The following is a 24164-nucleotide window of genomic DNA, read 5'->3' on the forward strand; positions in this document are numbered from 1 at the left end:
GAGTCAGAATATTTTTATTCAGGAAAAACTTGCTGATAGTGCCTGAAATAGCCTTCGATTTTAGAATCTTTGCTTGTAATAATTCTATAGAACAAAACACAGCAGTTGCTGGTAGAGTATGTGTGAACTCAAATGCTCAATGGGCATTAATAATGTAGAACAAAATGCAAGGCAAAATATCCAAAAAAAGATAAAGCTTTTTTACATTAAGAATATTGTAAGATCTGGGCTTGAGATTATTTATTTATTTAGTTCTATGATCAGCAGGATCCGGAGGTGTTCTTCACCAAGTGGAGTTCTGGTCAGAACACTCCCACTGGTGGAAAGGAAGGTGAAGCAATTTTCACTGATTACCTCCTCTTTGTGCAGCCCCTAGCTCCACTTCCTTCACTCTGGAGCATCCCCCCAACCCTCCAAAGCAGATTTTGGGGGGACATAGGGGACTGCAGGGAGAATCTACAAAGATCTTACTTCCCTGTTCAGCCAGCAGAAAAGCTCTGGATCAAAAGCCTCCCACTGACAGAAGGAGCCCTTCCATCTGCAGGAGGCTTTTGCTAGATTACATATTTTTCTTCCCAAATTACTAACAGTTTTAAAATGAAATGTCACTGGTTGCCTTTATGCAATACGTTGTAATTTTTTGTATGAAGAATACATAGCGCTGTACAAAGGTACCATAATCGCAAAACCAGCGTATCGCAAATGAGAATTTCATCATGATGGAGAGAAAATGAAGTGGCCAAAGATGTTAGGCATTCTCCTGAAATGTTTAACAGCTTCCTGTTCCTTCAGTAGAAAAACATACGCCAGACACACAGACCTGGGTCACACGTAACACCAACCCATGGTTTATTTAACCTATAGTTCGTTGAATTCTGGGTTGTCATGATGTGTGAATGCGGCCACACTATGAACCATAGCTTATTAATCACAAATAACTCAGAAAGAAAACCCATGGTGAACTCTGGGTTGTTTAAACCATGGTTTAAACAAGCCAGAGTTCACCATGGGTTTTCTTTCTGAGTTGTTTGTGATTAATAAGCTATGGTTCATAGCGTGGCCGCATTCACACATCATGACAACCCAGAATTCAATGAACTATGGGTTAAATAAACCATGGGTTAGTGTTACATGTCATTACATGTGAACCCAGAACTGTAGGTAGTTTCACCAGGCTACAGAGGTGGCAGACAATAGCAATTTAAAAAAACAGCCGCTCCACTTTAAAGACATTTGGGATACTGGCAGGGAGTGGGCGAAGGAGAAGGAAAACAAGGAACCCAGGGATTGAGAAAACAAGCCAAGGTTTCTTTGATCATCTGCCAGTCAAATCCGGGACAGGGCAATAAACATGGGTTAAATAAACATGGGCCAAATCAACCATGGGTTAGCATTATGCGTGAACCAGGCTAAGATAATCCCTAGATGTTCCTTAGAGGGCAAGTGCACATCATACATGCTTTTCTTGACATATGCCAATTAAAAGGCAAACTTTTAAATAAGATGTATGGTTGCCCATTGCTAGATACACCTGTGGTGTTTAGCAGTATTTCTATTTTGTGATTGGAACTTTGTAATACTCTTATCAGTGTTACAGGTTTTTAACCTCTTTCAGGAGACTATCATTAGTTCTTATGCCCGTCTTTTATATATGCCTTGGTTTTATGGAGTAAGTTATTCTCCCATACTACTACCATTCTTATGGGGGTGGGGGTGAGGGTTGTTATTGTTTGTTCCTAGAGTCTTATTTTTATTGCTGTCACTGCAGTTTTTTGTGATTATATGGATTTGTGTTAGGGATGTACATTAAATTAAGCTTTAATGTATAAGCGGTATTTAGTTTAACAGAATGCATTGCTGATGCCCATTATTTTTAAGTTCTCTTGCAACAGTAATGAACCACTGGAATGCTAGCGCGTTTTGATGCCAAGTTCTAGTCCTCCACCCCACCCGCCTTTTCTGCATTCATGATGTGTCTCATGGATATTATTTCTGAGCCAGATAATGAAATATAATCATGACAAGGATGCTGTGTCTGAAGTGGAAGCACAGCTGTCTTCTACCTAAGTGGATCTCTTCGAACTGTGAGTGGGCTTCAAATCATGGCAGTGATTAGAACGACAATCTTTTCTCCATTTCCTTTTTGGCTTTCTAACTTCTTCCCATCAGCTTCCTCCCCACACATCGATCCCAGTGTGGTCCTCTTTCCTTTAATCACATCATGTTTCTGCCCCATTTTTTTGTGCATAGGTACATTCATCTCCTTTGAATCTCATGTCACTTCAATTTTCTTTCCACTTGTCTATGCTTCTCTCTACTCTGTCTACCTCAGTGCCTCTGCTTTATGTCTTGAAAGCTCTCTTTTATCCTACTCTCCGGTGACTCCTTTCTGCATCTGTTCCTGGAAAAGGTAACATTTTCCAATTAAGTTTGTGAAAATTTTGTAATGGGAATATGGTTATTTCTCTCAAAAAAATCACTGTTTTTTGTCTCATCAAGTAAACGTCTGCATAGTAAAATGCAGGAACCTTTGGAACAGTGCACCATTAAATCTCTCCAAAACATCTCTAGGACTTTGTCTGCAACCATAGGCCAAATGTGTAAAGGAGTCTGTAGTCCATCTGCAGTTGTGTTTTCGAAATGTAACCATCATTACATGAACTCATTAAATTACTGTATTAATGTTCAAGGCCTCCTTTTAATTTAAATTGTACTAATTGTGATCTACTTTCTGCCTTCTTGGTTTGGAGACTGGATAGCATCAGACAAACTCAGAACCACACTGTAGAGTTTTAAAACCACATGGGAGCTGTAAACAAGCAAGAAAGCAGTTGTCTGAAATCTCCCTTAAGCCCTGTATTCCTAGGGAATATAAGCTCCAAACTTGCATGGAATTCTAAAGTGTTTGTGGCCTGGGGGCTATGGTGTGAACCAGTATAGTTACAGAGGCTGCAGACAAACCTTTAAGCAGCTTTCAAAACCATGCCATGCTGAGCCCTTATGCAGCTATTGTGCCTGATCTTGTGGTCAGCTAAGCAGGGTCAGCCCTGGTTAGTACTTGGATGGGAGACCGCCTGGGAATCAGGCTTCCTGCATTGAGCAGGGGGTTGGACTCAATGGTCTTGTAGGCCCCTTCCAATCCTATGGTTGATTGTGATTAGCATTTTTGCTGCCAGTTCAGGGTCATGCGTCACAGCCAAATGACATTGCAACAGGAATACATGAGGCTGCCATCACATAGTATGCCAATGCAACATGTGAACCATCTCTCCTTCAAGAATGACAAAAACCAGAGTTGTCCACAATTTCCCAATAACAGCCCATTTTACCCTGCCAGAATCTAACACCAAGGCTGTGTTCTAGGGTGGGTGGGTAGGCCCCCATCAGATATCTGCTTCAAAGGTGCAACTTAAGAGGTTCTAGCCTTGGACCTTACTGCATTCCTTCTGGAAGATTTCATTCATTTTTTGAGCCGCTGGTGGGAAACGGTTTGTGTACTGCCTGGACAGAAACTATAGATGGCCACCTTTCCACATGATCACAGCTGTCACATGGTGAGCTCAATAAAGTGCAAGCCGTTTTGCCTGTTGTGATTTCTTTTCTAATGCTTTCAGATCTTTGAAACGTCCCCGCCACCCCTCTTCTGAAATACTAGCCTTTTCAGGGCCCCTCCTACATGATCTGTCTTTAACTCGAACGTGCAAGCTGTATTGACAAAACAGAAAGGGAGCCAGCTGTTTTGAGGTCTAAAGGAAATGAAGTGACCTCCTTGGCTGTTTTCTCCAGAACTGAAAAATCTCATCCGAGACAAAACAGATCTGGCGGACTATGCTTATTTCTTTTGGATCCTTTGTTTCTGTGTAAATATCGAAAATATTGTCACCTTTATTTTGATGCCCCAGGTGTTACAACAGGCAACTGGTAAAGAAATGTGAGTATTTTAGTAACTTTTCCTCCCTCTAATATGTTTATGTGGTAATTATTCAAAATGTTCACATATTCATGACTAATTTTACCCTATATTGCCTTTTAGATATACACTCTATATTTTTACCCTGCACTCCCTATCTTTGCTACGTGGCCAAATAAAAATCCATGTAAGAAAGAGTGGATATATAAAATGTTATACATATTAGAGTTGGAAGAACTATTTAGTAATAGATGTGCCAGGAAAGATTATGTGGATCTTAGTCGTTCTAAAAGAAACTGCCAGGGAGGAAATTACTTTTGGAACTATTATTAAGTAGTGCAACAACCAAGTTATATGTTGTCAATGTTGTGAGTTACTTGCAAATTATATTTATATCTATTATACATTATATGTTGTCCCTAACTATAATTATTAGTACTTTAAGTTCCATATATAGTTATGTACTATCAATATGGAGACACTTGCTTCTATTTTTCCACAACTAAGCAAATTCAAACAAGCTCCTTTACTTGTGCAAAAAAGAATATCAGAAACTATTGTGTTAATGGAATCATTCTCAGAAACAATCCGTGTTCAAAGCCATTATGTTTACTCCATTAATCTGGCTTATCCTCTGACCTATCTCCTCATTTTGCATCTCTGATGTGCAATGCAATCTTATACATATTTACTAAGAAGTAAGTCCCTTGTGTTCAGTGGGACTTATTCTCAGGTAAGTGCAGTCCACGCAGGCTATTCTCAAAGAAAGATAATTATTTATGGGTTGAATCCAGATTTAGGCATGTGCAGCTTGGCTGGTGGAAGTGGACTTCCCTGCCTCCTCCTCTCCAGACTTCTGAAAATGCTACACATTCAGGTCGGGGAACCCTGCCGAATGGGCTGAGCTGTGTTGTGGGAGGGAGGGAGGACAGATCCCACAGAATCAAGATGGGGGGATCTGGACCTTCTGTCCATGGAAGGCAGATCCTAGATTCAAACTGTTTGTATTTATGTTATTATTTATACTGTATTTGCATGCCACAATAAACTCAGTTATTTGGAACAAACTTCAATTGACATTCATGGCATTTACTTCTACATAGGTGGCTCTAAAACTGCAATGTTAACCAAATTCATAAGGTGGCACAGTATTTTTTGATGAGTTTTTTCTTAACCAATTCCTGATTTGTGAGGTTCTCATCCTTATAGAAGCTTAAAATTGTGCATTCTGTTCTTTATACAGTTGTTTCCTGTTCAGGCGTCCAGCCACACCATACCATTCAACACCCCCCTCCCCCGCCCCACTTCCATGGTCTCAGAGGAATTTAAATCAAACAATACTGGCCATGGTTAGTATTTCACTACACTCTGTCTAGCCTGGTGAAGGAAGTAATCATTAGCAATCATTCAAACTGTAATTTGCATCATCAATTGGTATCTTGATTTACATGCTCATCCCATTACTTGTTCCTTGCAGCTGAATTCTGTTCTTCCTCCAAGGAGATCAGAGCAGTGGATTAGGCTGAGAGACAATGGGTTAGGCACTTCTAGTACCACCCGGAAGAGCTAAGCTGACCAAAAAGCAGGATGTCTGTGCAACAAACTGGGAGGGAGACAGCGTCTGTCCTATCTCTGTCTCCTGCCACCTACCTGATCCTCTTCTCATGCCAGAGGAATGGTGTTTAAAATAGGTGTTTGAACTGTGGACCTAATCCAGCAGTCCAGGGTTCCCCAGATGGCCACACCCCTTCCCCTTACCACTGATCATTTGGTTGTTTCTTGGCTTTTCTGCAGTCCCCCCTCTTCTAAAAGGCTTGAATGCCTCTCCTAAGGCTTAGTTACTGGCAGGGAGAGCTTTAAGCTACAATATGCTTTTGCGATTGTATGCGATTGATATTTTTGGCTGTCCCTTTTGCCTCTGGCCCCACCCACCACTGGAACGTGTGGTCCCCAACATCTTCTCCAAAATTGAATATAACCCTTGGACTGAAGGAGGCTCAACACCCCTGCTCTAAGATGATGCTGGTAGTACAGTGGACCAGGAACCACAGAGGGGTGAGGAACAAGCAGGCATGAGCAGGGCAATTTATTTGTTACATTTATATCTCACCCTTTTTTTCCTCCAGGAAGCCCTAGGCGGCTAACAAGGTCCTCTTCCTCTCCATTTTATCCTCAAAACAGCCCTGTGATGTGGCTTAGGCTGATGGTCAGTGAATGGCCCAAAGTCACCCAGTCAGCTTCATGGCTGAGAGGTGACTAGAACCTGGACCTCCCACGCTCCAGTCCAACACTCTAACCACTACACCACACTGGCTCTCAGAGCAACTTCTGCCTCTTGGTTTGATTGTTATTAAAGGGTATTTTTAGACTGCCTTTCAAAGTGCACTGATACAAAAGAGTCCATAACAAAAGAACCATAACAAAATTAAATACCACACTGCAGGCCTTAAAAAAAAAAAACAGTAACAATTAATCAAAAGACAGCAGTTTTGATAAGCAGATAGAAATAAAGACATCGTAAGAGCTTAAAGGTAAACAATGATGACAGGGCCATATGTATTTGCGAGAGAAGCACAAGCTGTAAATCACTCTTTGAACCTCAGATCAATTTGTTTTTATTAGATTTAAATCCCACCTCTCTTCTATCATGGAGCTTGGAGATTCCCCATTGGGCACCCATCCAAGCATCAACCAGCCCCAGTACTGCTTAGCTTCAACATGGTGTTTGTGTCACGTGCCTTCACATCAGAGTCCTTCAGAGTGCCTTCTGAGCATTGGTAGCTATTCACTGTGTTGCCCTTTGTGATATTTTTGGCTTTTAAAAAAATCCGGGAAAAACCCAAACACTTGCCAGACCTTAAAAAACTGCATAGGAGTTCTTTCTGCAGGATGAAAAGGAAAGAGTTGCTTCCTGGCCCCACCTAATCTTCTTCTGCCTATACAGAACTTTGCTTTCTCTGTGTCTCCAATCCCAGCCTCTAGCCTTGTTATTTTTTTCCACCCAACCCCTTTCCTCACTTTTTTCCCTTTGCTGTCTCTAACCACCTTCTTTTCTCCCTTCCTAGGGCCTAGACTTGCTCTTTCTCTTCCACTCACCCCTTTAGCTCAGTGTTTCTCCCCACTCTTAGCCTCACTCTTTCTCTCCCCTTTGTTTTGCTATTTTCCCTCCCACCCTTTTCCCTTGCTATTTCACGCCCCCACACCTCTTTTGAGTAGCCAGGCCCCAACGACAGCCTTACGTGACTAGTCATATCTTTCATGGGGGCCATTTGGTGTTGGGGGCCATTTGGTGTTGGTGCCCACACCAGTTTCTCAAACTCCCAAATGGGCCCATGGGTTAGGGATCCCTGCCTTGCATCTTTGCGTACTTTCGGTGAGAAAACAATTTTGTGACGTCTGGTTTGTTCCCATCTGATGTTGATCCCCATATTTTTCTTCATATTGTATGATTACTTGACATTTCTCAAGATATTTTTCCAAAGCTGGCTAGAATGAATATAAATCTGTTATCATGTTGTTAACGATGTTGTCATTTCATTTCATTTCACTGCCATGCAAGTCACTATGATTTAAAGCTGCTTAGTCTGTAGAAATCTAAAGAAAATATTGACTAAGTTGTATTAATGAAAGAGAAAATCAGTTTGTTCAAATATGGCTCTCTGCTCTTCACTGATTGGTCCTATGCATTTCTAAAAGCCTCCTGATGAGAAAAGAAAGTTAAAAAAACATTTTAAATTTATTTCCTCAAAATTAACACAGAAATATTCTGTGCCAGATGCAATGACAGTCTAAACAAGTGGAAATATTTTTTTCTTAAACGTATTTTTTCTTCTTTGGATAATGTTTACTTTGTGGATGCTAGAGGTACTCGGACCATGAGTCACTTAACCTGAACTTGAAGAGTTAATATGTACCTGAGTCAGGTGGGAGGGGATATCTGGGAGATTGTATTGCCTTTTCCTTGTCTCCTCCCCTTACTCTCCTATTCTCTTTCCTACTTCCTCCTGCAAGAGATGCTTACTACGAGGCTGACCCCAGCCAACTTACCTTGAGATGTAAGCCTGTTATATCTCAAGTAAAGTCTGTTCTTAACCCAACACTCGAGTGTGTTTTGTCTTCATCTGTGGCTGCTGATGGGGGGCTCATTTGGACTTCCGTGGATTGCTAGCAAACCTGGATAACTCTGCCAGCCTGATCCCAAGCACTAGGTGTGTATTGTGATGGGGACACAGAGCTCTTACGGGTCCAAGCTACCCATTCACTTTAAGTGGGCAGGGTCAGCTCTATGCATACATCTATTTGCCATACAGAGCTGACCTTCTATTAAAGTAAATGAGAAAGCCCTTGTAGCTAAGGGAGTTCTACATGCATCACAGCCCCTATGGTCACAGGGTGTGCATGTGCAGAATAGGTTTAAAGAGAAAGGATAGGTTTAAAGATTGGTCACTTTTGAATTGCCAAAAAAGAGGACATGCATCACAAAAAGGAGCACAAAAGAGGATGGCGTTTTGCATAATTTATGCTGATTCATATGCATAGATAAGGAGCCACGGTGGCTTAGTGGTTAACGCTGAACTGCAGACTGGAAGGGAAGGTCGGCAGGACAGCAGTTCGAGACCCGAGTGCTGCGTGACGGAGTGAGCTCCCGTCTTCAGTCCCAGCTTCTGCCAACCTAGCAGTTCGAAAGCAAGAAATTGCAAGTAGATAAATAGGCAATGCCTGGCCTTGGCGGGAAAGGCAACAGTGTTCCGTGCACCTCGGTGTTCAGTCATGCCGGCCACATGACCACGGAAGCGTCTTCGGAAAGTGCTGGCTCTTCGGCTTAGAAATGGGGATGAGCACCGCACCCTAGAGTCGGACACGACTGGTTGGGGACACCTTTACCTTTTTTTTTATATGCATAGATGCAATTTTATAAATATCCTAATTTTAATAGAAATACAGTATACCTCACCATAGCATAGAAGACGGTGGATGGGTGACCTGTGTGCCTGCCTGTTCAGGAGCCAGCTGTTGATGCCAGCTTTACCATTAAACCAAAATTCAACTGTACAGCCCTTCAAATAGAGGACTGTCCTCTGTTTAAAAAGGGGGTGGGAGAGGGGACACATGGTCATTCCTATGATATGCAGACTTTGCTGGATTATTTTTCAAGATTGTTCCATCAAAACTAAGTTCACGGGGTGGAGATAAGATGGGAAGATAAGGATCAGTATTGTGACCTGTGATTACCTCTCTACATTTCTGCTGCACAAATTATACAAAGATTACTTTAGGATTGCACAGATGTCTGGCTACCTTAATGCAATTTCACATTTCCAGATATATAACTAGGTGTTTTCTCAAATGGTGGACAATCTCCATCTCCCAGCTTGGGAGAATTGGTGCAAACTATTTTGCATGCCTAATAAGCATATAAGCAGTCAAGACTCAGAGTTTCCCCAAGTGTCAGTCATCACTCCATGGGAAATTATGAAGGTTATCTTTATGTATAAGATCTTGTTTTAAAAATAACTACAGTGACAAAAGTTGCTCTCTTGGGAGGACTGGGTTCCTCTTCTGCACCTCTTTACAGACTAGGTCAAGTAATCATAATATGAGAAAGATTAACAGATGAGGTTTTAAAGGTTTCACGGTAACATTTCACACTGTTCAGTAGATAATTTCTCCCTTTTGTGTATTTTTGTAAGGTTATACTAGGTCACAAAATAAATCATAATTGCTTTATCTCAAACTAGGAAAAAAACTAACCATTTGTTATCAGTAATTTGTAAGCTGTGTTCAGATGGGGCTATTAAACTTTAAAGAGCCAAGACATAAAAGAGAGCAGACAGATATTTTGAAAGCGGGTAGCATTGGTACAAAGGAATCAGAAGTGCAGAATTGGTGCAGCCATCTTGATGCTTAGAACATCCCTTATACTTTGAATACCTAATGGCTAACAGCAGATATTGGCGGGGTGGGTGGGCGGACTCCGCTTTTAGTAGACTGTGCTCTTAAAATGTCAATTTTAAATGTTTTTTAAATGTTAAAAAGAACGATGGACCAGATGGACCCTGGTTGTCCTTTGTAGCCACTAGTTCTACACGACTGTAAGCAACCATTTAGGGAGTCACTATATGCTGTGTTTAGGAACCAGACAGACAGACAAACAGAGAACTGGACTTAACCTTTTAGTCCTGTAATGTGCATAGCAACAGGTCTCTGGAGTCTTGTTAATCTGATATACCCAAACACAAAATCTAGGTTCCAGCAGAATTAAAGTCAACATGTTTCTCTAGAGATTAGGATCAAAGCAGCAGAAAAGATTCTATTTCAATAGTAGGATTCGCTCCAGTATTTATCTACTGGGGACAGGAGACTGCAAGGGCAAGAAGCACATGTTAATCATTTTGATGTGTCTCTTATAGTCACACCACAGAGCCTTGAACAGACCTGGAATGAATCATTAATGTCTTGTTTTCCAGGCTATTCTGGCCTTGTAGCTAAAAATGGTATTCATTCCTTCTTTCCTCTCTTCCTTCTTTCCTTCTACTTAAAACAGAGCTAAATTCAGATGTCGTCACAGAGACAATCTTTCTAAGGACATTAAGGAAATGAAGGAAAAGGTACAGAGTTAAAGGTACATAGGAACATAGTTTAACTATGCAATTCAATTCAGTACCACAAGATGTGATGGCAACCAACTTGGATGGCTTTAAAGGGGAATAAAACAAATTCATGGAGGCTGGCTACTTCTCATGATGGGTATATATTGCCTCCAACATCAGAGGTAGTAAGCCTCTCAATGCCAGTGACTGGAGAATATGAGTGGGAGGGTGCTATTATATTCATGCCCTGTTGTGGGCTTCCCACATGCAGCTGGTTCGACAAACACAATGCTTGTTGGGATTGAATCGTCCTTCCCCTTTGCAATCAACACCATAGAGACAAAGCTTCAGGCTACTACGATGTTATTTTGCTGGAGACTAGCCTTTCAGGGCCGCGGTGGCTTAGTGGTTAAGACGCTGAACTGCAGACCGGAAGGTCGGCAGGACAGCAGTTCGAGACCCGAGTGCCGCGTGACGGAGTGAGCTCCCGTCTTCAGTCCTAGCTCCTGCCAACCTAGCAGTTCAAAAGCAAGAAATTGCAAGTAGATAAATAGGTACCACCTTGGCGGGAAAGGTAACAGCGTTCCGTGCACCTTGGTGTTCAGTCATGCCGGCCACATGACCACAGAAGCGTCTTCGGACAGCGCTGGCTCTTTGGCTTAGAAACAGGGATGAGCACTGCAACCTAGAGTCGGACACGACTGGTTGGGGACACCTTTACCTTTTAGCCTTTCTACAAATGCAGATTCAAGGAAGTTCTTAGACTGCCTTAGGCCCTGAACAACTAATCTGAGATCTCTAATCAGAGGAGATGAACTGGAGGGTAGTGAAGTTGCCAACAGTTTGCCCGTGAACCTCATGGCCAAATTTGCTTTGCAGTGATGCCCCTCAGGGTGACTCCCTCCTACGTTGGCTTCAAAGAGTGGCTATCTTGGCAGAGCGTCTCAGCCCTGCCCCTAACTTTTCCCACTTTGCTTTGTGACACATCCTAGCATCAATCAAGTCATGCCCCTCTTCTTCCTTGGAAACATAAGTTCTCATGGGGGAGGGAGGGGGCAGTGACTCAGCCTGGGTCATCTGTTTGTCAAGGCCTTCAGAGGAATCTCTCCCAGTGTCTTGAGGCAATAGAGAAGGTCCCTCCCCTGGGCTCTGATCTAGTTGTTCCAACTCTGATTCAGAATCTATCCAGCATGGGTCATCTTCTGTACAAGATTGGACCATTATGCAGGGGTGTTCTTTCAGATTTCAGTAAAGGGATGGACCAGTTTCAGTGGACTGGGGAGATTTTGCAGCAAGGCTGAAGACAGATATTAAATTGTACACACATACCAAAAAAGTGTATATATGTGGATTTGTTGTTTTTTATAGTTTCTGTTAGCTGCAACGAAGCAATACATTCAGCATGCTCCCTCTCGCTCTCTCTATCTCATATACATACCACACACACATATCTTTTATTATGCATATATTGTAGTGAAGCCTACTTAACGGATTAAAATGGTAGTTGCTCAGCGTGTAGAACTAGTGTTCTAGCCAGATTTATGGTGCGTATTTGCTTGAAGATTGTCCCATCCCATCCTCCTAAAAATCACCCTTGGCACTATAACTTAGTACAGAGCAGACATAAAACACTTAATACTTGACATCTGCCTAGTTTTTTCAAGGGTTCAAAGGGATTCACATGCACTTGGCTAGTTTCCACGACATGACAGACCATCATGGGTTAATTTACTTGCAAGGAGCTCTGGTGTGTGCTGTCCACCATTTTGAATATGCAAGCATTTGCAGTGGCTTGTTGTGTCATCTGGACCCAGGCAGCAGGGGTTATTTGAGGGTTAAACAACCCTCGCATAACCCTAAAACAGACCATGGGTTATGTGAGGGTTGTTTAGTCTTCAAATAACCCCCGCTGCTCAGGTTTGGATGACATGACAAGCCCCAGCAACCCCTGGCTTGGGCTTGTATATTCAAAATGGTGGATGGCACATGCCATAGTGCTCCAAGGGTTAATTAACCTACGGTGGGTTGTCATAGAATCCAAATCAAGCCATTACCTACTTGTAATCTTTACAACAACCCTGTAAGTCAGTATTATTGTCCCCAAGATGCAGAGGGAGGGAGTGAGGAGTGGCTTGCCTAAAGGCATCTATAGTGAGTTTATGAAAGAGGCAAGATTCAAACTTGGGACTTCCTGATTCATAGAATCATAGAATAGTAGGGTTGGAAGGGGCCTACAAGGCCATCGAGTCCAACCCCCTGCTCAATGCAGGAAATTCACATTCACGGTCTCTTGGCCACTCTGCTACACTACCTGGCCTCAATTTCATCATGTGATTTAGTTTTTCCTGTTTTAAACTAGGACCATTGGTCCCTCTAGCTCAGTACTGTCTACTATTACTGGCCGTAAGAGTAGACATTACTCCAGGTCCTTGAGTGGATCTCCAGGGCTTCAGATAGGGCTCTTTCCGAGCCCTACCTGAAGATGCCAGGGATTAAACCTGAGCCCTTCTGCATACAAAGCACAGGCTCTGCTACTGTGCTATGGCCTCTCTGTACATGTTTAAATGTGCAGAGCGAGAGTGCATACTCGGGATCTCTCAACAACTAAGGCAGGGGTGAGAAATGTCCACTGGCCTTGGGAACAATGCTCCCCTCTCCCTACAAACCCTGGAGGCTTCCAGGAGCGTGATATTGGTTCCTGTGCACCTTGTTTTAAAGGAAAATGGGTGGGGGTTTTCCCCTGATGCCCCACCACTGAATGTTAGCAGTGGGTGCCAAACAGTCAGCTGGGGAGCCATGTGTTGTCCATCCCTAAGCTAAGTTATAACAAATCTGTGTTAAGTGATTCCAAGTATACCCACTCCGAAGAACTTAAGAAGAAGCTTGCTAGATCTGACTGAAATCCACTTAGCCCCACATGCTTGCAAATATCCCAGCAACCAGCAGGTCTACTGGAAAACTGGCCAGTGGTCCATACATAGACCAAAGTCTACTTTCTACCCAGTGCCCTGAATCAAGTACTTATAGAGTGCAAAGTCGTACCAGGGCTGTAACCCTAGGCATATATACTTGGAAATAAATGCGGTTGAGATCAATGGCACTTCCTTTTGAATAAACTTTGCATGAGGTTGGAAAGGTGAAGAAAGTAGGCTGTAATGCTTATTTGCAAAACGGAGTGTTAGCCAACAAGTCCTAATCCTAAGCATATTTAGGGTGACAGTCTGTGTGGTGGTGTGGTTAGAGTGTTGGTCTATGACTGGGAAGACCTGGGTTCTAGTCTCCACTCTGCCATAAAGCTCACTGGGTGACTTTGGGCCAATCACTGACTCTCAGCCTAACATACCTCACAAGGCTGTTGTGAGGATAAAATGGAGAGGAGAAGGATCATATGCACTGCCTTGGGCTTCTTGGAGAAAAGGTGGGTCATAAATATAACCAATAAAATGAAGAAATGTACTAAGAGGATCCTCATCAGGAGCAATAGTTTAACACTCCAGTTTTGCTTGCTCCAGTGAAGCTACTGACATTAACCTCGTTCTTGAACTAACTTGACTATTAGAGCATTATGTTCAATACTACCACTTCATGCACCTATTGGAACATCTACCTTTGTGCCTTAGATTTCTGGCTAAGACAATCCCTCTTTTGTGTGATTTAAAATACAAATGAGCAGCATTAGTGAGAGTGCAAGGCCTGCTCTTGAATGTTATGGATGGTTTTGATGGATTGGATTGTCTGTCATTTTGGACAGCAGAGAGAGCTTTGGCACCATTAGAGACCCAGTGAATCACTTCAGTGCAAAGATTTTAAATGTAGAAAAGACAAAAAAATTTCCACTACTTGTTCCAGATAAAGTAGTTGCTATTTTTGGTCTGAGATCAGCATTCCATCCTCATCTTCCTCTTCTCCTCCCCTTCTCTGTCATTCCACAAATCCTCTGGGAATAGAATTAAAAACTCAGAGTTCACAGTCATGCACTCCCTTTTAGCAGGGGATTCTATATTACTTCTATTTCTCAGCATCAAATATTAACAAACACATACTGTTATATATTTATCTTGCAAACAGCAGCCCTCTTGGAATCCAATCTACCAGAAAACTCTTTTGCACAACAGCTCCTATCCATTTCAATAAGGCATATGCAAGAGAATTGTCATTGTGCCACATGGATGAAATCTATCTTGTCCCCCACTGTCATCCAGCAGGGGTGAGATGTACACAGAATTGCAGTGATTCATATACTTAGTGTGCAAAGAAAGGAAGGATCATATGTAGGATTTTAAGAAGAACAGGGAAAAAACTGCATTTGGGATCCAGGACGGTATGCATAGCAATCCTTGAAGGATCCGTTTCCCTTACAAATAGCCAGTGAAGATGCACTCGAAAGCACTGATCGCTTATTTGGCATTAGCTTATGTAATGGGTTTTCTGAGGATTCATATGGTTGGATACTGTCCAAAAAGCAAACACCACAATATGGACTCTGATTCATCATGGAGATGAATGTAGGAATTGGAAGATGGGAATAGCAGAAAAGGTCTAAATGAGTAATTTTAATATCCTCTGTCATCCTTTGCAGTTAATCCCTACACGTTGTGTCTTATATTCTTAAAAGTGCTGCTATGGTATCTATCTATCTATCTATCTATCTATCCATCCATTCATCTATCCAGCACTACTTGAAGGATTTTATCTCTTTTGCATAGTTCTTCTTTAAGCCCATAATAATACACAATATGCTCTCACCATTTTCTGCACAATGACATTACTGGACACAGAATATAATGAATCCAGCAGATGTTTTGTGATCGACTTCCCTGGGAACTCTTTGGATTCTATTTTCCCTCATTCTCATGAACGACATCCTAATTTTAGCCAAGTCCTTCTGGTCCAATGGGCCAGACCAAAATAGCTAGCCTACAAACCGCAGAAGATCTGTTGTCTCCTAAAATTTGGATGTTTATCCAAATGTGTTTTTCCCCGTTTCTACATGCTAAAAATACAAGGGGACAAGTAGAATTTGCAACTAATTCACAGCCACGGTCAGCAACGTGTTTTCCTGGAGAGCCACTTTTGAAAAGTGAACAAGGGGTGGTGGGTCCGTGCCTTGCACTCCATCCCTAATAGTGATCTGCCAGCAAGTTCAGTTAATATGGATGCAACTTTCTCCATGCCTCTTTTTACCCCTCTATTGGGGGTGGGGGCAGTTAGCACCCAACAAGAAGCCAGACAAGAGGCCCAGAAGCCTCCAGTTACTGATCCCAAATTTACAGTACTCTGAAAAATCATTTATCTTAAAAGATTGGGCAATTTACCATAAAAACACAAATTGTAAAAGACATAGTTATTGCCAAAATCATCAAGAAGAATCTCGAAGTTTAAGGTTGTTCCAGCTGCTTTTGCTCCTTTTCACACTACAATTTACAGTGGTAAACCAGAGGTTTCACAAATACATCCTCCGTTGGTATAGATGTTAACAGCATTAAGTAGATAATCCACATATTGCAGACCATTCTGCTTGCTGTGTCTCATAGGCCATAAGAGATTATTCACGAAGACCTTTAGTATAAGAACACAGGGGGTTCTGAGGTCATTGTGAGTACATAGTGAATACAGATTCCTAATTCTGAGTTCCAGCATTAGGAATCTTGACCATTGCAAACAAGCGTTACCATTTAATATTTAATGACAACATTTAAATATATATTTTTCTCCCCTAGGCACATGAAGAAGAACTCAAAATGACAAGTGATCAGTCTAATTGCTATCACTGCATGGACTCCCTTTCCAGAAAGCAGTATACCATAAAAGAAGAGAATGCTTACTGTGTCAAGTGCTATGACAGTCTTTTTGCTAACTTCTGTGAGGAATGCAAGAAACCCATTGAATGTGACTCCAAGGTGAGCATCAGTTACTTTCTGCACAGGGGCTGGTCTACACAGCTCAAGCAGAAGGAGATAATCATGTGTTTATAGTATGAGGAAAGTGATCAATTGATCGCTATGCAACCAGGCCCAGCACCAAGAATGGGCGTGGTCAGGCATGTGCCAAGAACCCACACCGCAATAGGGGCCCACTGACAAGAGCCCCTTGGACTTGCTCCTCTTCATCACTGCAACCTACTTGTTCACTTGTCTCTTGCTCTGCCCCAGGCAATGGTGGTGGTGAGAAAGAGGGGCAGTAGATGCCACTGCCTGCTTGCTCACTTGTCAGCAAAGCAAGTGGTAGCAACGATGACAGAGAGGATGAGGAGCAATGGCAGCTGGTGACAATGTAGTGAGTAGGATGGGGGGGCATTGAAGATGTCTTGCCTAAGAGCCCTCAAAACTCTGGACCTGGTAGTGTGTGCAGCTACTGGTTTCCTAGCTGTAAAGCTTCCACATCCTTCCTAGCTAGCTTCATTGGCCTATTCCTGATGTGTTGGCAGTTAGAGAAGCGAGGAAGAGTGTGGAGGGGGCATCAATTATTTTGATCTGCAGGCTTTTAAAATGTTTGATTCAGCACAGGCATGAATCTACTACAAGATTCATGCCTGTGCTGTTTGGCAATTGTTTGGCAATTAATTGCTATGTGTCATGAAACTATGCCACTGTTCTGAGGTAACAAAGGAAGTAGCCTTTGGAGTGCAACTACCCATACTAGTCCCTGGAGCAGCCTTTCCCAGCCTCCAGATGGGCTGGGCTACAGCCCCCATCATCCCTAGCCAGCATGCCATGGTAAGGGTTGTAGTCCATTACATCTGGAGGGTATCAGCAGGGGGAAGTCCCCCCTGGAGTCATCCCTGCCTTTGGTGACTCAGCACTGCTCATTATAAAGCCATAATGAAGACTTACCACTACTGTTCATTCTTGCTAGGACAGAGATGTGGTCTAACGATGAGCTAACTGAGGTGCTTGTCTATGGAATAAGAGGTGATGCATTAATATACAGCCAGATGTTTCACACACACACACACACACACACAAATCCCACCTTTAAATTCTCCAGGTTTTGTACAGACCATGGGCTGGGGGCACCCATATAAAATGTCTAGTGTATGGCCTGTGATACTAAGTTCCTAGAAAGATAAGGAGGTTCTTAATGGCTTGCAGCCTCCCTACAGACACAGTGGTTTCATCCATCATTTGAATGCAGCAGCCTAATACATAGCAAGATGCGAAATTTTTGCATTAACCTTAATATAATATTGTAGCTTTTTTTAGTATCTGATTTTTTTTTAAGGCAGTAGTTTGTATTGTTTTAACAACTCATTCCAGAGAGATTACAGCGCTGATTTGCTTTTCTATCCTGGGTTTAATTCAACTGATAAGATCAAGCCAAACTTTTCAAATAAATTCCACTGACAAATCACCAGTGAAAAATGACTTCCCTTGGTCCATACTGAAGACAGCCTCCACTGTAACGGCAAAGATTCAAGAGGTGTTTCATTAGAAAACAAGTGACATTTATCATTTTTATGTAATAACACTGTCTCCTCAAGCAAGATACCTCAAAAAAGATGTGTTTGGATTAAAATATTTCATTCGCTAAATGACAACTTAATTTTGTTGTTTATCTCCTAATGCCTCCTCACTCATCATAGAAATGACATCTTACTGGGAACAGGGGTAATCAAAAGTAAACAAACTTCCACTTCTTTGGGTTTGTTTATCTTAGCCTTTTCTTTCAAATCTCGGGCAGAATTTTCATTAGAACTACACATACCACAGTAAAGTGGGGCATGTTAACAGAGGTGTTTGCTTCTTCACACAGCGGATACTTAAACTATGGAATTCACTACCACAAGATGTAGTGATGGCCACCAATTTGGATGGCTTTAAAAGTGGGTTAGACAAATTCCTGGAGGAGAAGGCTATCAATGGCGACTAGTTCTGATGGCTATGTGCTACCTCCAGTATCAGAGACAGTATGCCTGTGTACACATACCGGAGAACATGGGCAAGAGGGTGCTGTTGCACTCATGTCTGCTTGTGGGTTTCCCGTGGGCAGCTGGTTGGCCACTGTGTGAACAGAATGCTGGACTATATGGACCCTTGGGCCAATCCAGCCTGGCTCCGCTTACGTTCTTATGTGTACCTGCTTTTTTCTTTAATTCCAGTTTTGTGCTTTGCGTGTCTAATAATTAGAGGGGAGGAAACTTCAATCGGTCCTCCTCATCCTCCTCCCCTCCCCTCCTCTCCCCCCACCCCACCCCCCTCTCTCTCTGTCTCTCTTTCTCTCTCTCTCTCTCACACACACACACACACACACACACTCGATTTTCAAATCATCAAGTGATAGCAATCAAGTACAATTAGGCTGTCAGGAGGCAATCTTAGGTGAAGGGCCAGTGGTAAGAGCACCGGCTTTGCATGAAAACAGTCCCCGGCATCTCCAGGCAAGGTTGTCTGAAACCGTGGACAGCTGCTGCCAGTCAATATAGCCAAATTGGGCCGGCCAAGACATTTTCTGCCTAAGGCAAAAAAACAAGATGGGCCCCCGTCCCCCATTTCATGTACAAAAGCTGAGCAGACTGGCAGTTGTCGAGTCTTAATGCAAAACTGGTGATGGTGGGACAACATCCTCCACCAAAACTGAGAGTACAGGGCAGGTTGCATGGCACACGCAGCTCTATCGACCAACAATTTACCACCACTCCCTGCCTCTCACCATCTGCTGCCTGAGGCAGCTGCTTCACTCTGCCAAATGGCAGGGCTGGCTAAACTATGCCAAGAGTGAGCTAGATGGGCTGATGATCTGATTTGGTAGAAGGCAGCTCCCTATGTGGGTTGCATTGGGGCACTTTGCTTCAGCAGAGGCCGGTGAATTTGACTTTGGTGGGGCTGAGAATCCTGTTCGAGTTTCAATCAGAACTCTAAAGGAGCTGTCTGTGGTTCTGAACCTACCTTGGGGGTAGGGTTCAGCACCTTGGATAGCTCCTTAGAGTTCTGGCTGGCCCCGACTGAAACCCAGAATGTATTCAAAGCCCCACCGAGATCAGAGCCACCAGCCTCCACTGCTTTGCTTCATGAGCAAAGAGTGGGGGTGGGGGCAGTAGTTCTGGGGTGGGGGGATGAACCAAAAGGATAGAGAGCATATATCCTTTTGTTCATTCTGGTAAATATACAGTTTTCTCCAGAGCAGCATCAGGAAGAAAAACTCAGAAAAAAAACAAAGCCAAACAACAGAATATTGGTCAGAATATTCGGGTCACTTTTGACCAATCTTCTGAAGCCAGAGGCTCATAATGCCTTCCAATTTGATTTTATCCAACTGGATTTTTTCCAAGGAAGCAAACTCTTTTCATCAACATGTATTTACTGTTTCCAAGGATCTTGCTTATAAAGGCTGCCACTGGCACGAAGCATGCTTCAAGTGTGCCAAGTGCCATCACTCTTTGGTCGAGAAGCCTTTCGCTGCCAAAGATGAGCTCCTGCTGTGTACAGAGTGTTATTCTAATGAGTATTCATCAAAGTGCTTCCACTGCAAGAGGACCATTATGCCTGGTAAGATAACAAGTTGTCGTTGTTGTTGCTTGCTAACTAAATAACCAGGGTTGCATGGCACTTTTAATTACCTTTGAGCAATTGACTCAACAGGCAAAAGTATGTTAAGTATGGAGAAACTGTCTTCTTTTATCCAAAGCCCTTTTCAGATGATGGCTTCATTGTACAGGTATTGCACAGTCCTTAAAGAGTTGTAGGGACTTTGCTGTTTGCTGTCCAACCCACCCACCTAGTGACATTCTAGCCCCAACCATGCTTATTTTAGCCGTTGGGGGTGTCACTATTTATGTATGTATGTATGTATTCCATTTCCATACCACCAAAGAGCTGAAGCTCTTGGGGGCAGTTCACAAAACAAAACTTAAAAGCATAAGATACAATAACGTAGTAAAACATAATATAAAAATCTTAAGTTTAAAATAGGATAAAACCAAAATAAAAAGCTGGGTAAAAGCCAGCAGAAGTACAAAGATCTAAAAACACACAAACACAATTTTTTTAAAGCCAAAGGACTAGCAAGCTGGGAGGGGGGAGGTCTTCAGGCAGCACAAAAATGCCCACAACATAGGCACCCAGCGAGCCCCTCTGGGGAGATCATTACATACCCGGGGTGGCATGGATTAGTTCAGCATCACTGGGTTACTGGCTTGGGCCTGTGTTCAGCTAGTCCCCATTAGCCTATTCTCCTCAATGCACATCTACACCATTTTGAATGCCTTTTCCTAAAATTTAAATTTCTAAAGTATTTTTAATGAACGTTATTTTTCTAGACACTGAGGGCTCCCTTTTGTAGCATTCCAGTGGGATTGCCAATATGGCCTTTCTTTTCCTCATTATAATTTCGTTTTGAAATTATACAATACAATTAATTTTAAAATATGGCTTTCACATTTAAAAACAAAACAAAATGGCTTCTTGCAAGTACCAGAAAAGCGAGCCATTTCTCCCTAGCAATGCCTTTTCATCAGGCAAACCCACGAAAAACAATGCTTTAAGGGTTATGATGCCCCATCTTTGGCACTTGCAAGGTGGGAAGTGGGTGACACCAGAAGCCCAGAGCATGGCTGTTCCCTACAGCGAGGCTGCCTCATCCAACACTGTGAGGCCAAATATTCTGCCCTGAAATCTGGAGCTTCTTTTGACAGTTGAAAGGGCCTCTAGTCATTTTCCATGTCTATGTAAAATTTGTTTATTTTTTCCCAGCCTCTCAGTCACAAAATGGACTCCCAGGGAACCACTGAGAAAGGAATTCTTTCTCAACTTTTCTTCTTTTGAGGTGCACTGTTAATGAGCCTATATCAGAGCAGAGGTTGGTTTCAGATCAGAGCATATATATGGCAATTTCCCTCTGTTACTTTAAATGGAATAAAATGGAGGATAACAGGCTTCACTAACAATGTTTACTGATGCAGGAAAAGTACAATAATGAAATAATTTGTGGATCTGACGTGAAGCTATAATGCAATCATGCAGTATTGACCTTCCCAGTTTATGATGCTAGCGTCGTGAAAAGGCACTTAATTTGCTCAAGAAGATGCTATATTTTATGCCTTCCAGGACTTTGTGCTGATTAGGACCTCATTGTTTTCATTATACTTTCCCTGTATTAAATTAATGCATAGACAGGAGAGCTATTTTCATGATCTGCCTTCCTCCTTTCTGTGAGTCCTGAGGCCTCCCTTGGGCAGCAATTTCAGACAGTGTCCTCTCACTCCCTTGAAGGGGTGGTACTGGAAAGTTCCAATTAACTAATGTGGAGCTTACTCAATTGAAAATAGTTGCCATTATGTATTATTTTGGCCTATTTATGCTGCCCTTAGAATGCAGTTCATTGAAGAATAGATAAACTGGTGGCAAAATGTTGCTGATTTACCTAAGTCATTTTAGTCTTCTGTCTAATCAGGAAAAGCACAAAGCATATAGAGTTACAAGATGTGTGGAAATCCCACAGAAATGTAGAAATATTTTTTTTGAAGCAAATGTGGTAAAGTGTAGAGACATCCACACATATTATTATTTTCCTTCTTAGTATAAAGTTATTTTATTTGTTACTATTTCTATACCACCCTTTTTGCCAAGGTGCTGTACAACCCCATGTGGATTTTCTTCCCTATATCCTATTTTTCTAATCTTTGATTATATTTGTGTTGACCTTTTTGGATTGACCCCCCCACACACAAAAAAAGTTGACTGAAAAATGTACTGATTATGTGTGCTTTGTTGAATGAGTAAAGGCTTCTGTGCTATATTCAGTAATGAGTGATGGAGAAAGAATGTCTGAATGGTCATATCTTGACTTGGGAACATTTTTATAAAATACACCCAGTTATCCAATAAACTTACTGGATTTGTGACTGGCTTGGCAGGTTCTCGTAAAATGGAATTTAAAGGAAATTGTTGGCATGAAGCTTGCTTCGTTTGCCAACACTGTCGGCAACCACTAGGAACAAAGCCTTTGATTACCAAGGATGAGGACAATTACTGTGTACCTTGTTTCGAGAAGCAGTTTGCTCAGTGTTGTTACTCCTGCAAAAAGGTAAGATCACAAATGGAAATATTAGGGGCAGAATGGAACATTGCAATAGCCTTTATTGCACTTGGAAAGACAATGATCCTCAGTTTTGAATGTACAAGGTATTTCATTGCTAAGAGAGAAGGGAGGAAGGGGTACTCTGAATCTCCACTCACCCCCCCCCCCAGAGATCAGCTAGTCAATGCTGACAGCACCAGGGTGGAAGAATCAGTAAGACTTGGGGCTTCTCCACAAGGGACTTTTACCCTGAGGTCACAATTGGTTACTCATGGAAGTTTGTGGGTCCCTTACATGACGTCGTCTCCATCCAGAGCCTCTCCCATGCTTTCTGACCATTTCTGTGGCTTTATTTGCAATGGGGATAATGAGCTATTTAAAAAATGGTGGTTTGAATTGATTTGACTCTCAGCATGTAATGACGGAGTTGCCCTATAATGGCAGCGCCATCTAGTGGCAGTATAATGAAACATATAGAACTTGCAGATAAAGGCAACCCCTGGGGTGGGGTGGGGAAAGAAAGTGCATGCGAAGGAGCCGATCTTAATCCCACAAAGAATCCAGAAACAGAAGCCCAGTAAAGCTGCAGGATGAAAAGTCTGGTGTGGAGAAGCCCTTGAGCTTGTCAAGGTTCTCCAAGTTCCTCCTTGAATCTTGGTCTGCTTTGTTCCCGTTTTCGAATGTGAACTTTTGTTGTTGCTTGAATGGGAAAAATGTGCATTTTAGGTATGCATTTTTTTAAAGTGTGCACCCAAATGTCTACTTTCCAACCCATTCAGTAAAGTGTGAAAATGTGTATTTTTTCCCCCAAAGTGCACATTTTCCCTAATGAATGCATTTTGTGAACGCTATTACAAGCTTGGGAATATGTGAACTTTGCCTGAAAAATGCACTTGAGTTCAGGGGAGGGAAGGGCACAAGTTCTAATGTTTTACAAGATGAAACAAAATTCTCATATATCCCTAAACAGCACTGACCATGTATTCAGCACACCTATTCAGGGTACACATGTTTCACGAACAATGTGTACATTCTGGGGCAGGAATGAATGGATCTGTCAGGTTCACTTCCTCCCACATTCAAATGAAATGTGTTTCATTTCAAATGAAATTGCAAGTTCTTTCCATTCCATTTAATGGAAAAAGTGCTGCCTGGCTGCAGATTCCACTTCTTTAGACTTTAGAAGTCTAAAGGAGCTATCCAAGGTGCTGAACCCTATCCCCAAACTGGGCCCAGCACCTTGGATGGCTCCTTCAGACTTCTGGCTGGCTGCAACGAAAACCCAGAATGGAATCTCTGCCCTACCAAAACTGGAGCTACCAGCCTCCCCTAGTCAGAACTCTAGAGGAGCTATGCAAGGTCCTGAACCCATTTTGGGGATAGAGTTCAGCACTTTGGATAGCTCCTTTAGAGTACTGAAACCCAGAGTGGAATCACTGCCCCACTGAAATAGGAGCCACCAGCCTCCACTGCACCCCGGCCCAGTGTTCTGCCGAAGCAAAAAGCCACAAAGTCTTTCTGCCCTCAAGTTTGCCCCAGTCATTTCAGGGGAAGGGCAAGCAGCACACACATGGGACCACGGCACGTTGCATTGGAGCACACAGAAGCCCTGGACTGGAGCACTGGCGTGCCATTCACCTGCTTCTTGC

At 42.5% G+C, this 24164-nt stretch overlaps 1 protein-coding gene across 5 annotated transcripts in view; it reads left to right on the forward strand.

Annotated features, from left to right (window-relative positions):
- The first annotated feature begins 3596 nt into the window (after positions 1-3596).
- FHL5 (four and a half LIM domains 5) overlaps positions 3597-24164 on the forward strand; it is a 32991-nt gene continuing 12423 nt past the window's right edge. For 2 of the 5 annotated variants that reach the window (XR_014786628.1, XM_084827147.1), the window contains exons 1-5: positions 7895-8118; positions 10455-10532; positions 16221-16400; positions 19811-19985; positions 22352-22521. Coding sequence is in view for 3 of the 5 variants with exons in the window: in XM_084827147.1 (XP_084683273.1) it covers positions 16242-16400; positions 19811-19985; positions 22352-22521 (504 nt within the window). In the remaining 2 variants the exon portion in view is untranslated. Of the gene's footprint in view, positions 3932-7894; positions 8119-10454; positions 10533-16220; positions 16401-19810; positions 19986-22351; positions 22522-24164 lie in introns of those variants that run through there. The other 3 variants (XR_014786629.1, XM_084827145.1, XM_084827144.1) reach the window with 3 other exon arrangements.

This window comes from Heloderma suspectum, chromosome 1 (assembly GCF_057233095.1).
Source record: "Heloderma suspectum isolate Gila_16-S chromosome 1, 16-S_ref, whole genome shotgun sequence".
In the NCBI taxonomy this organism is placed as follows: domain Eukaryota; kingdom Metazoa; phylum Chordata; class Lepidosauria; order Squamata; family Helodermatidae; genus Heloderma; species Heloderma suspectum.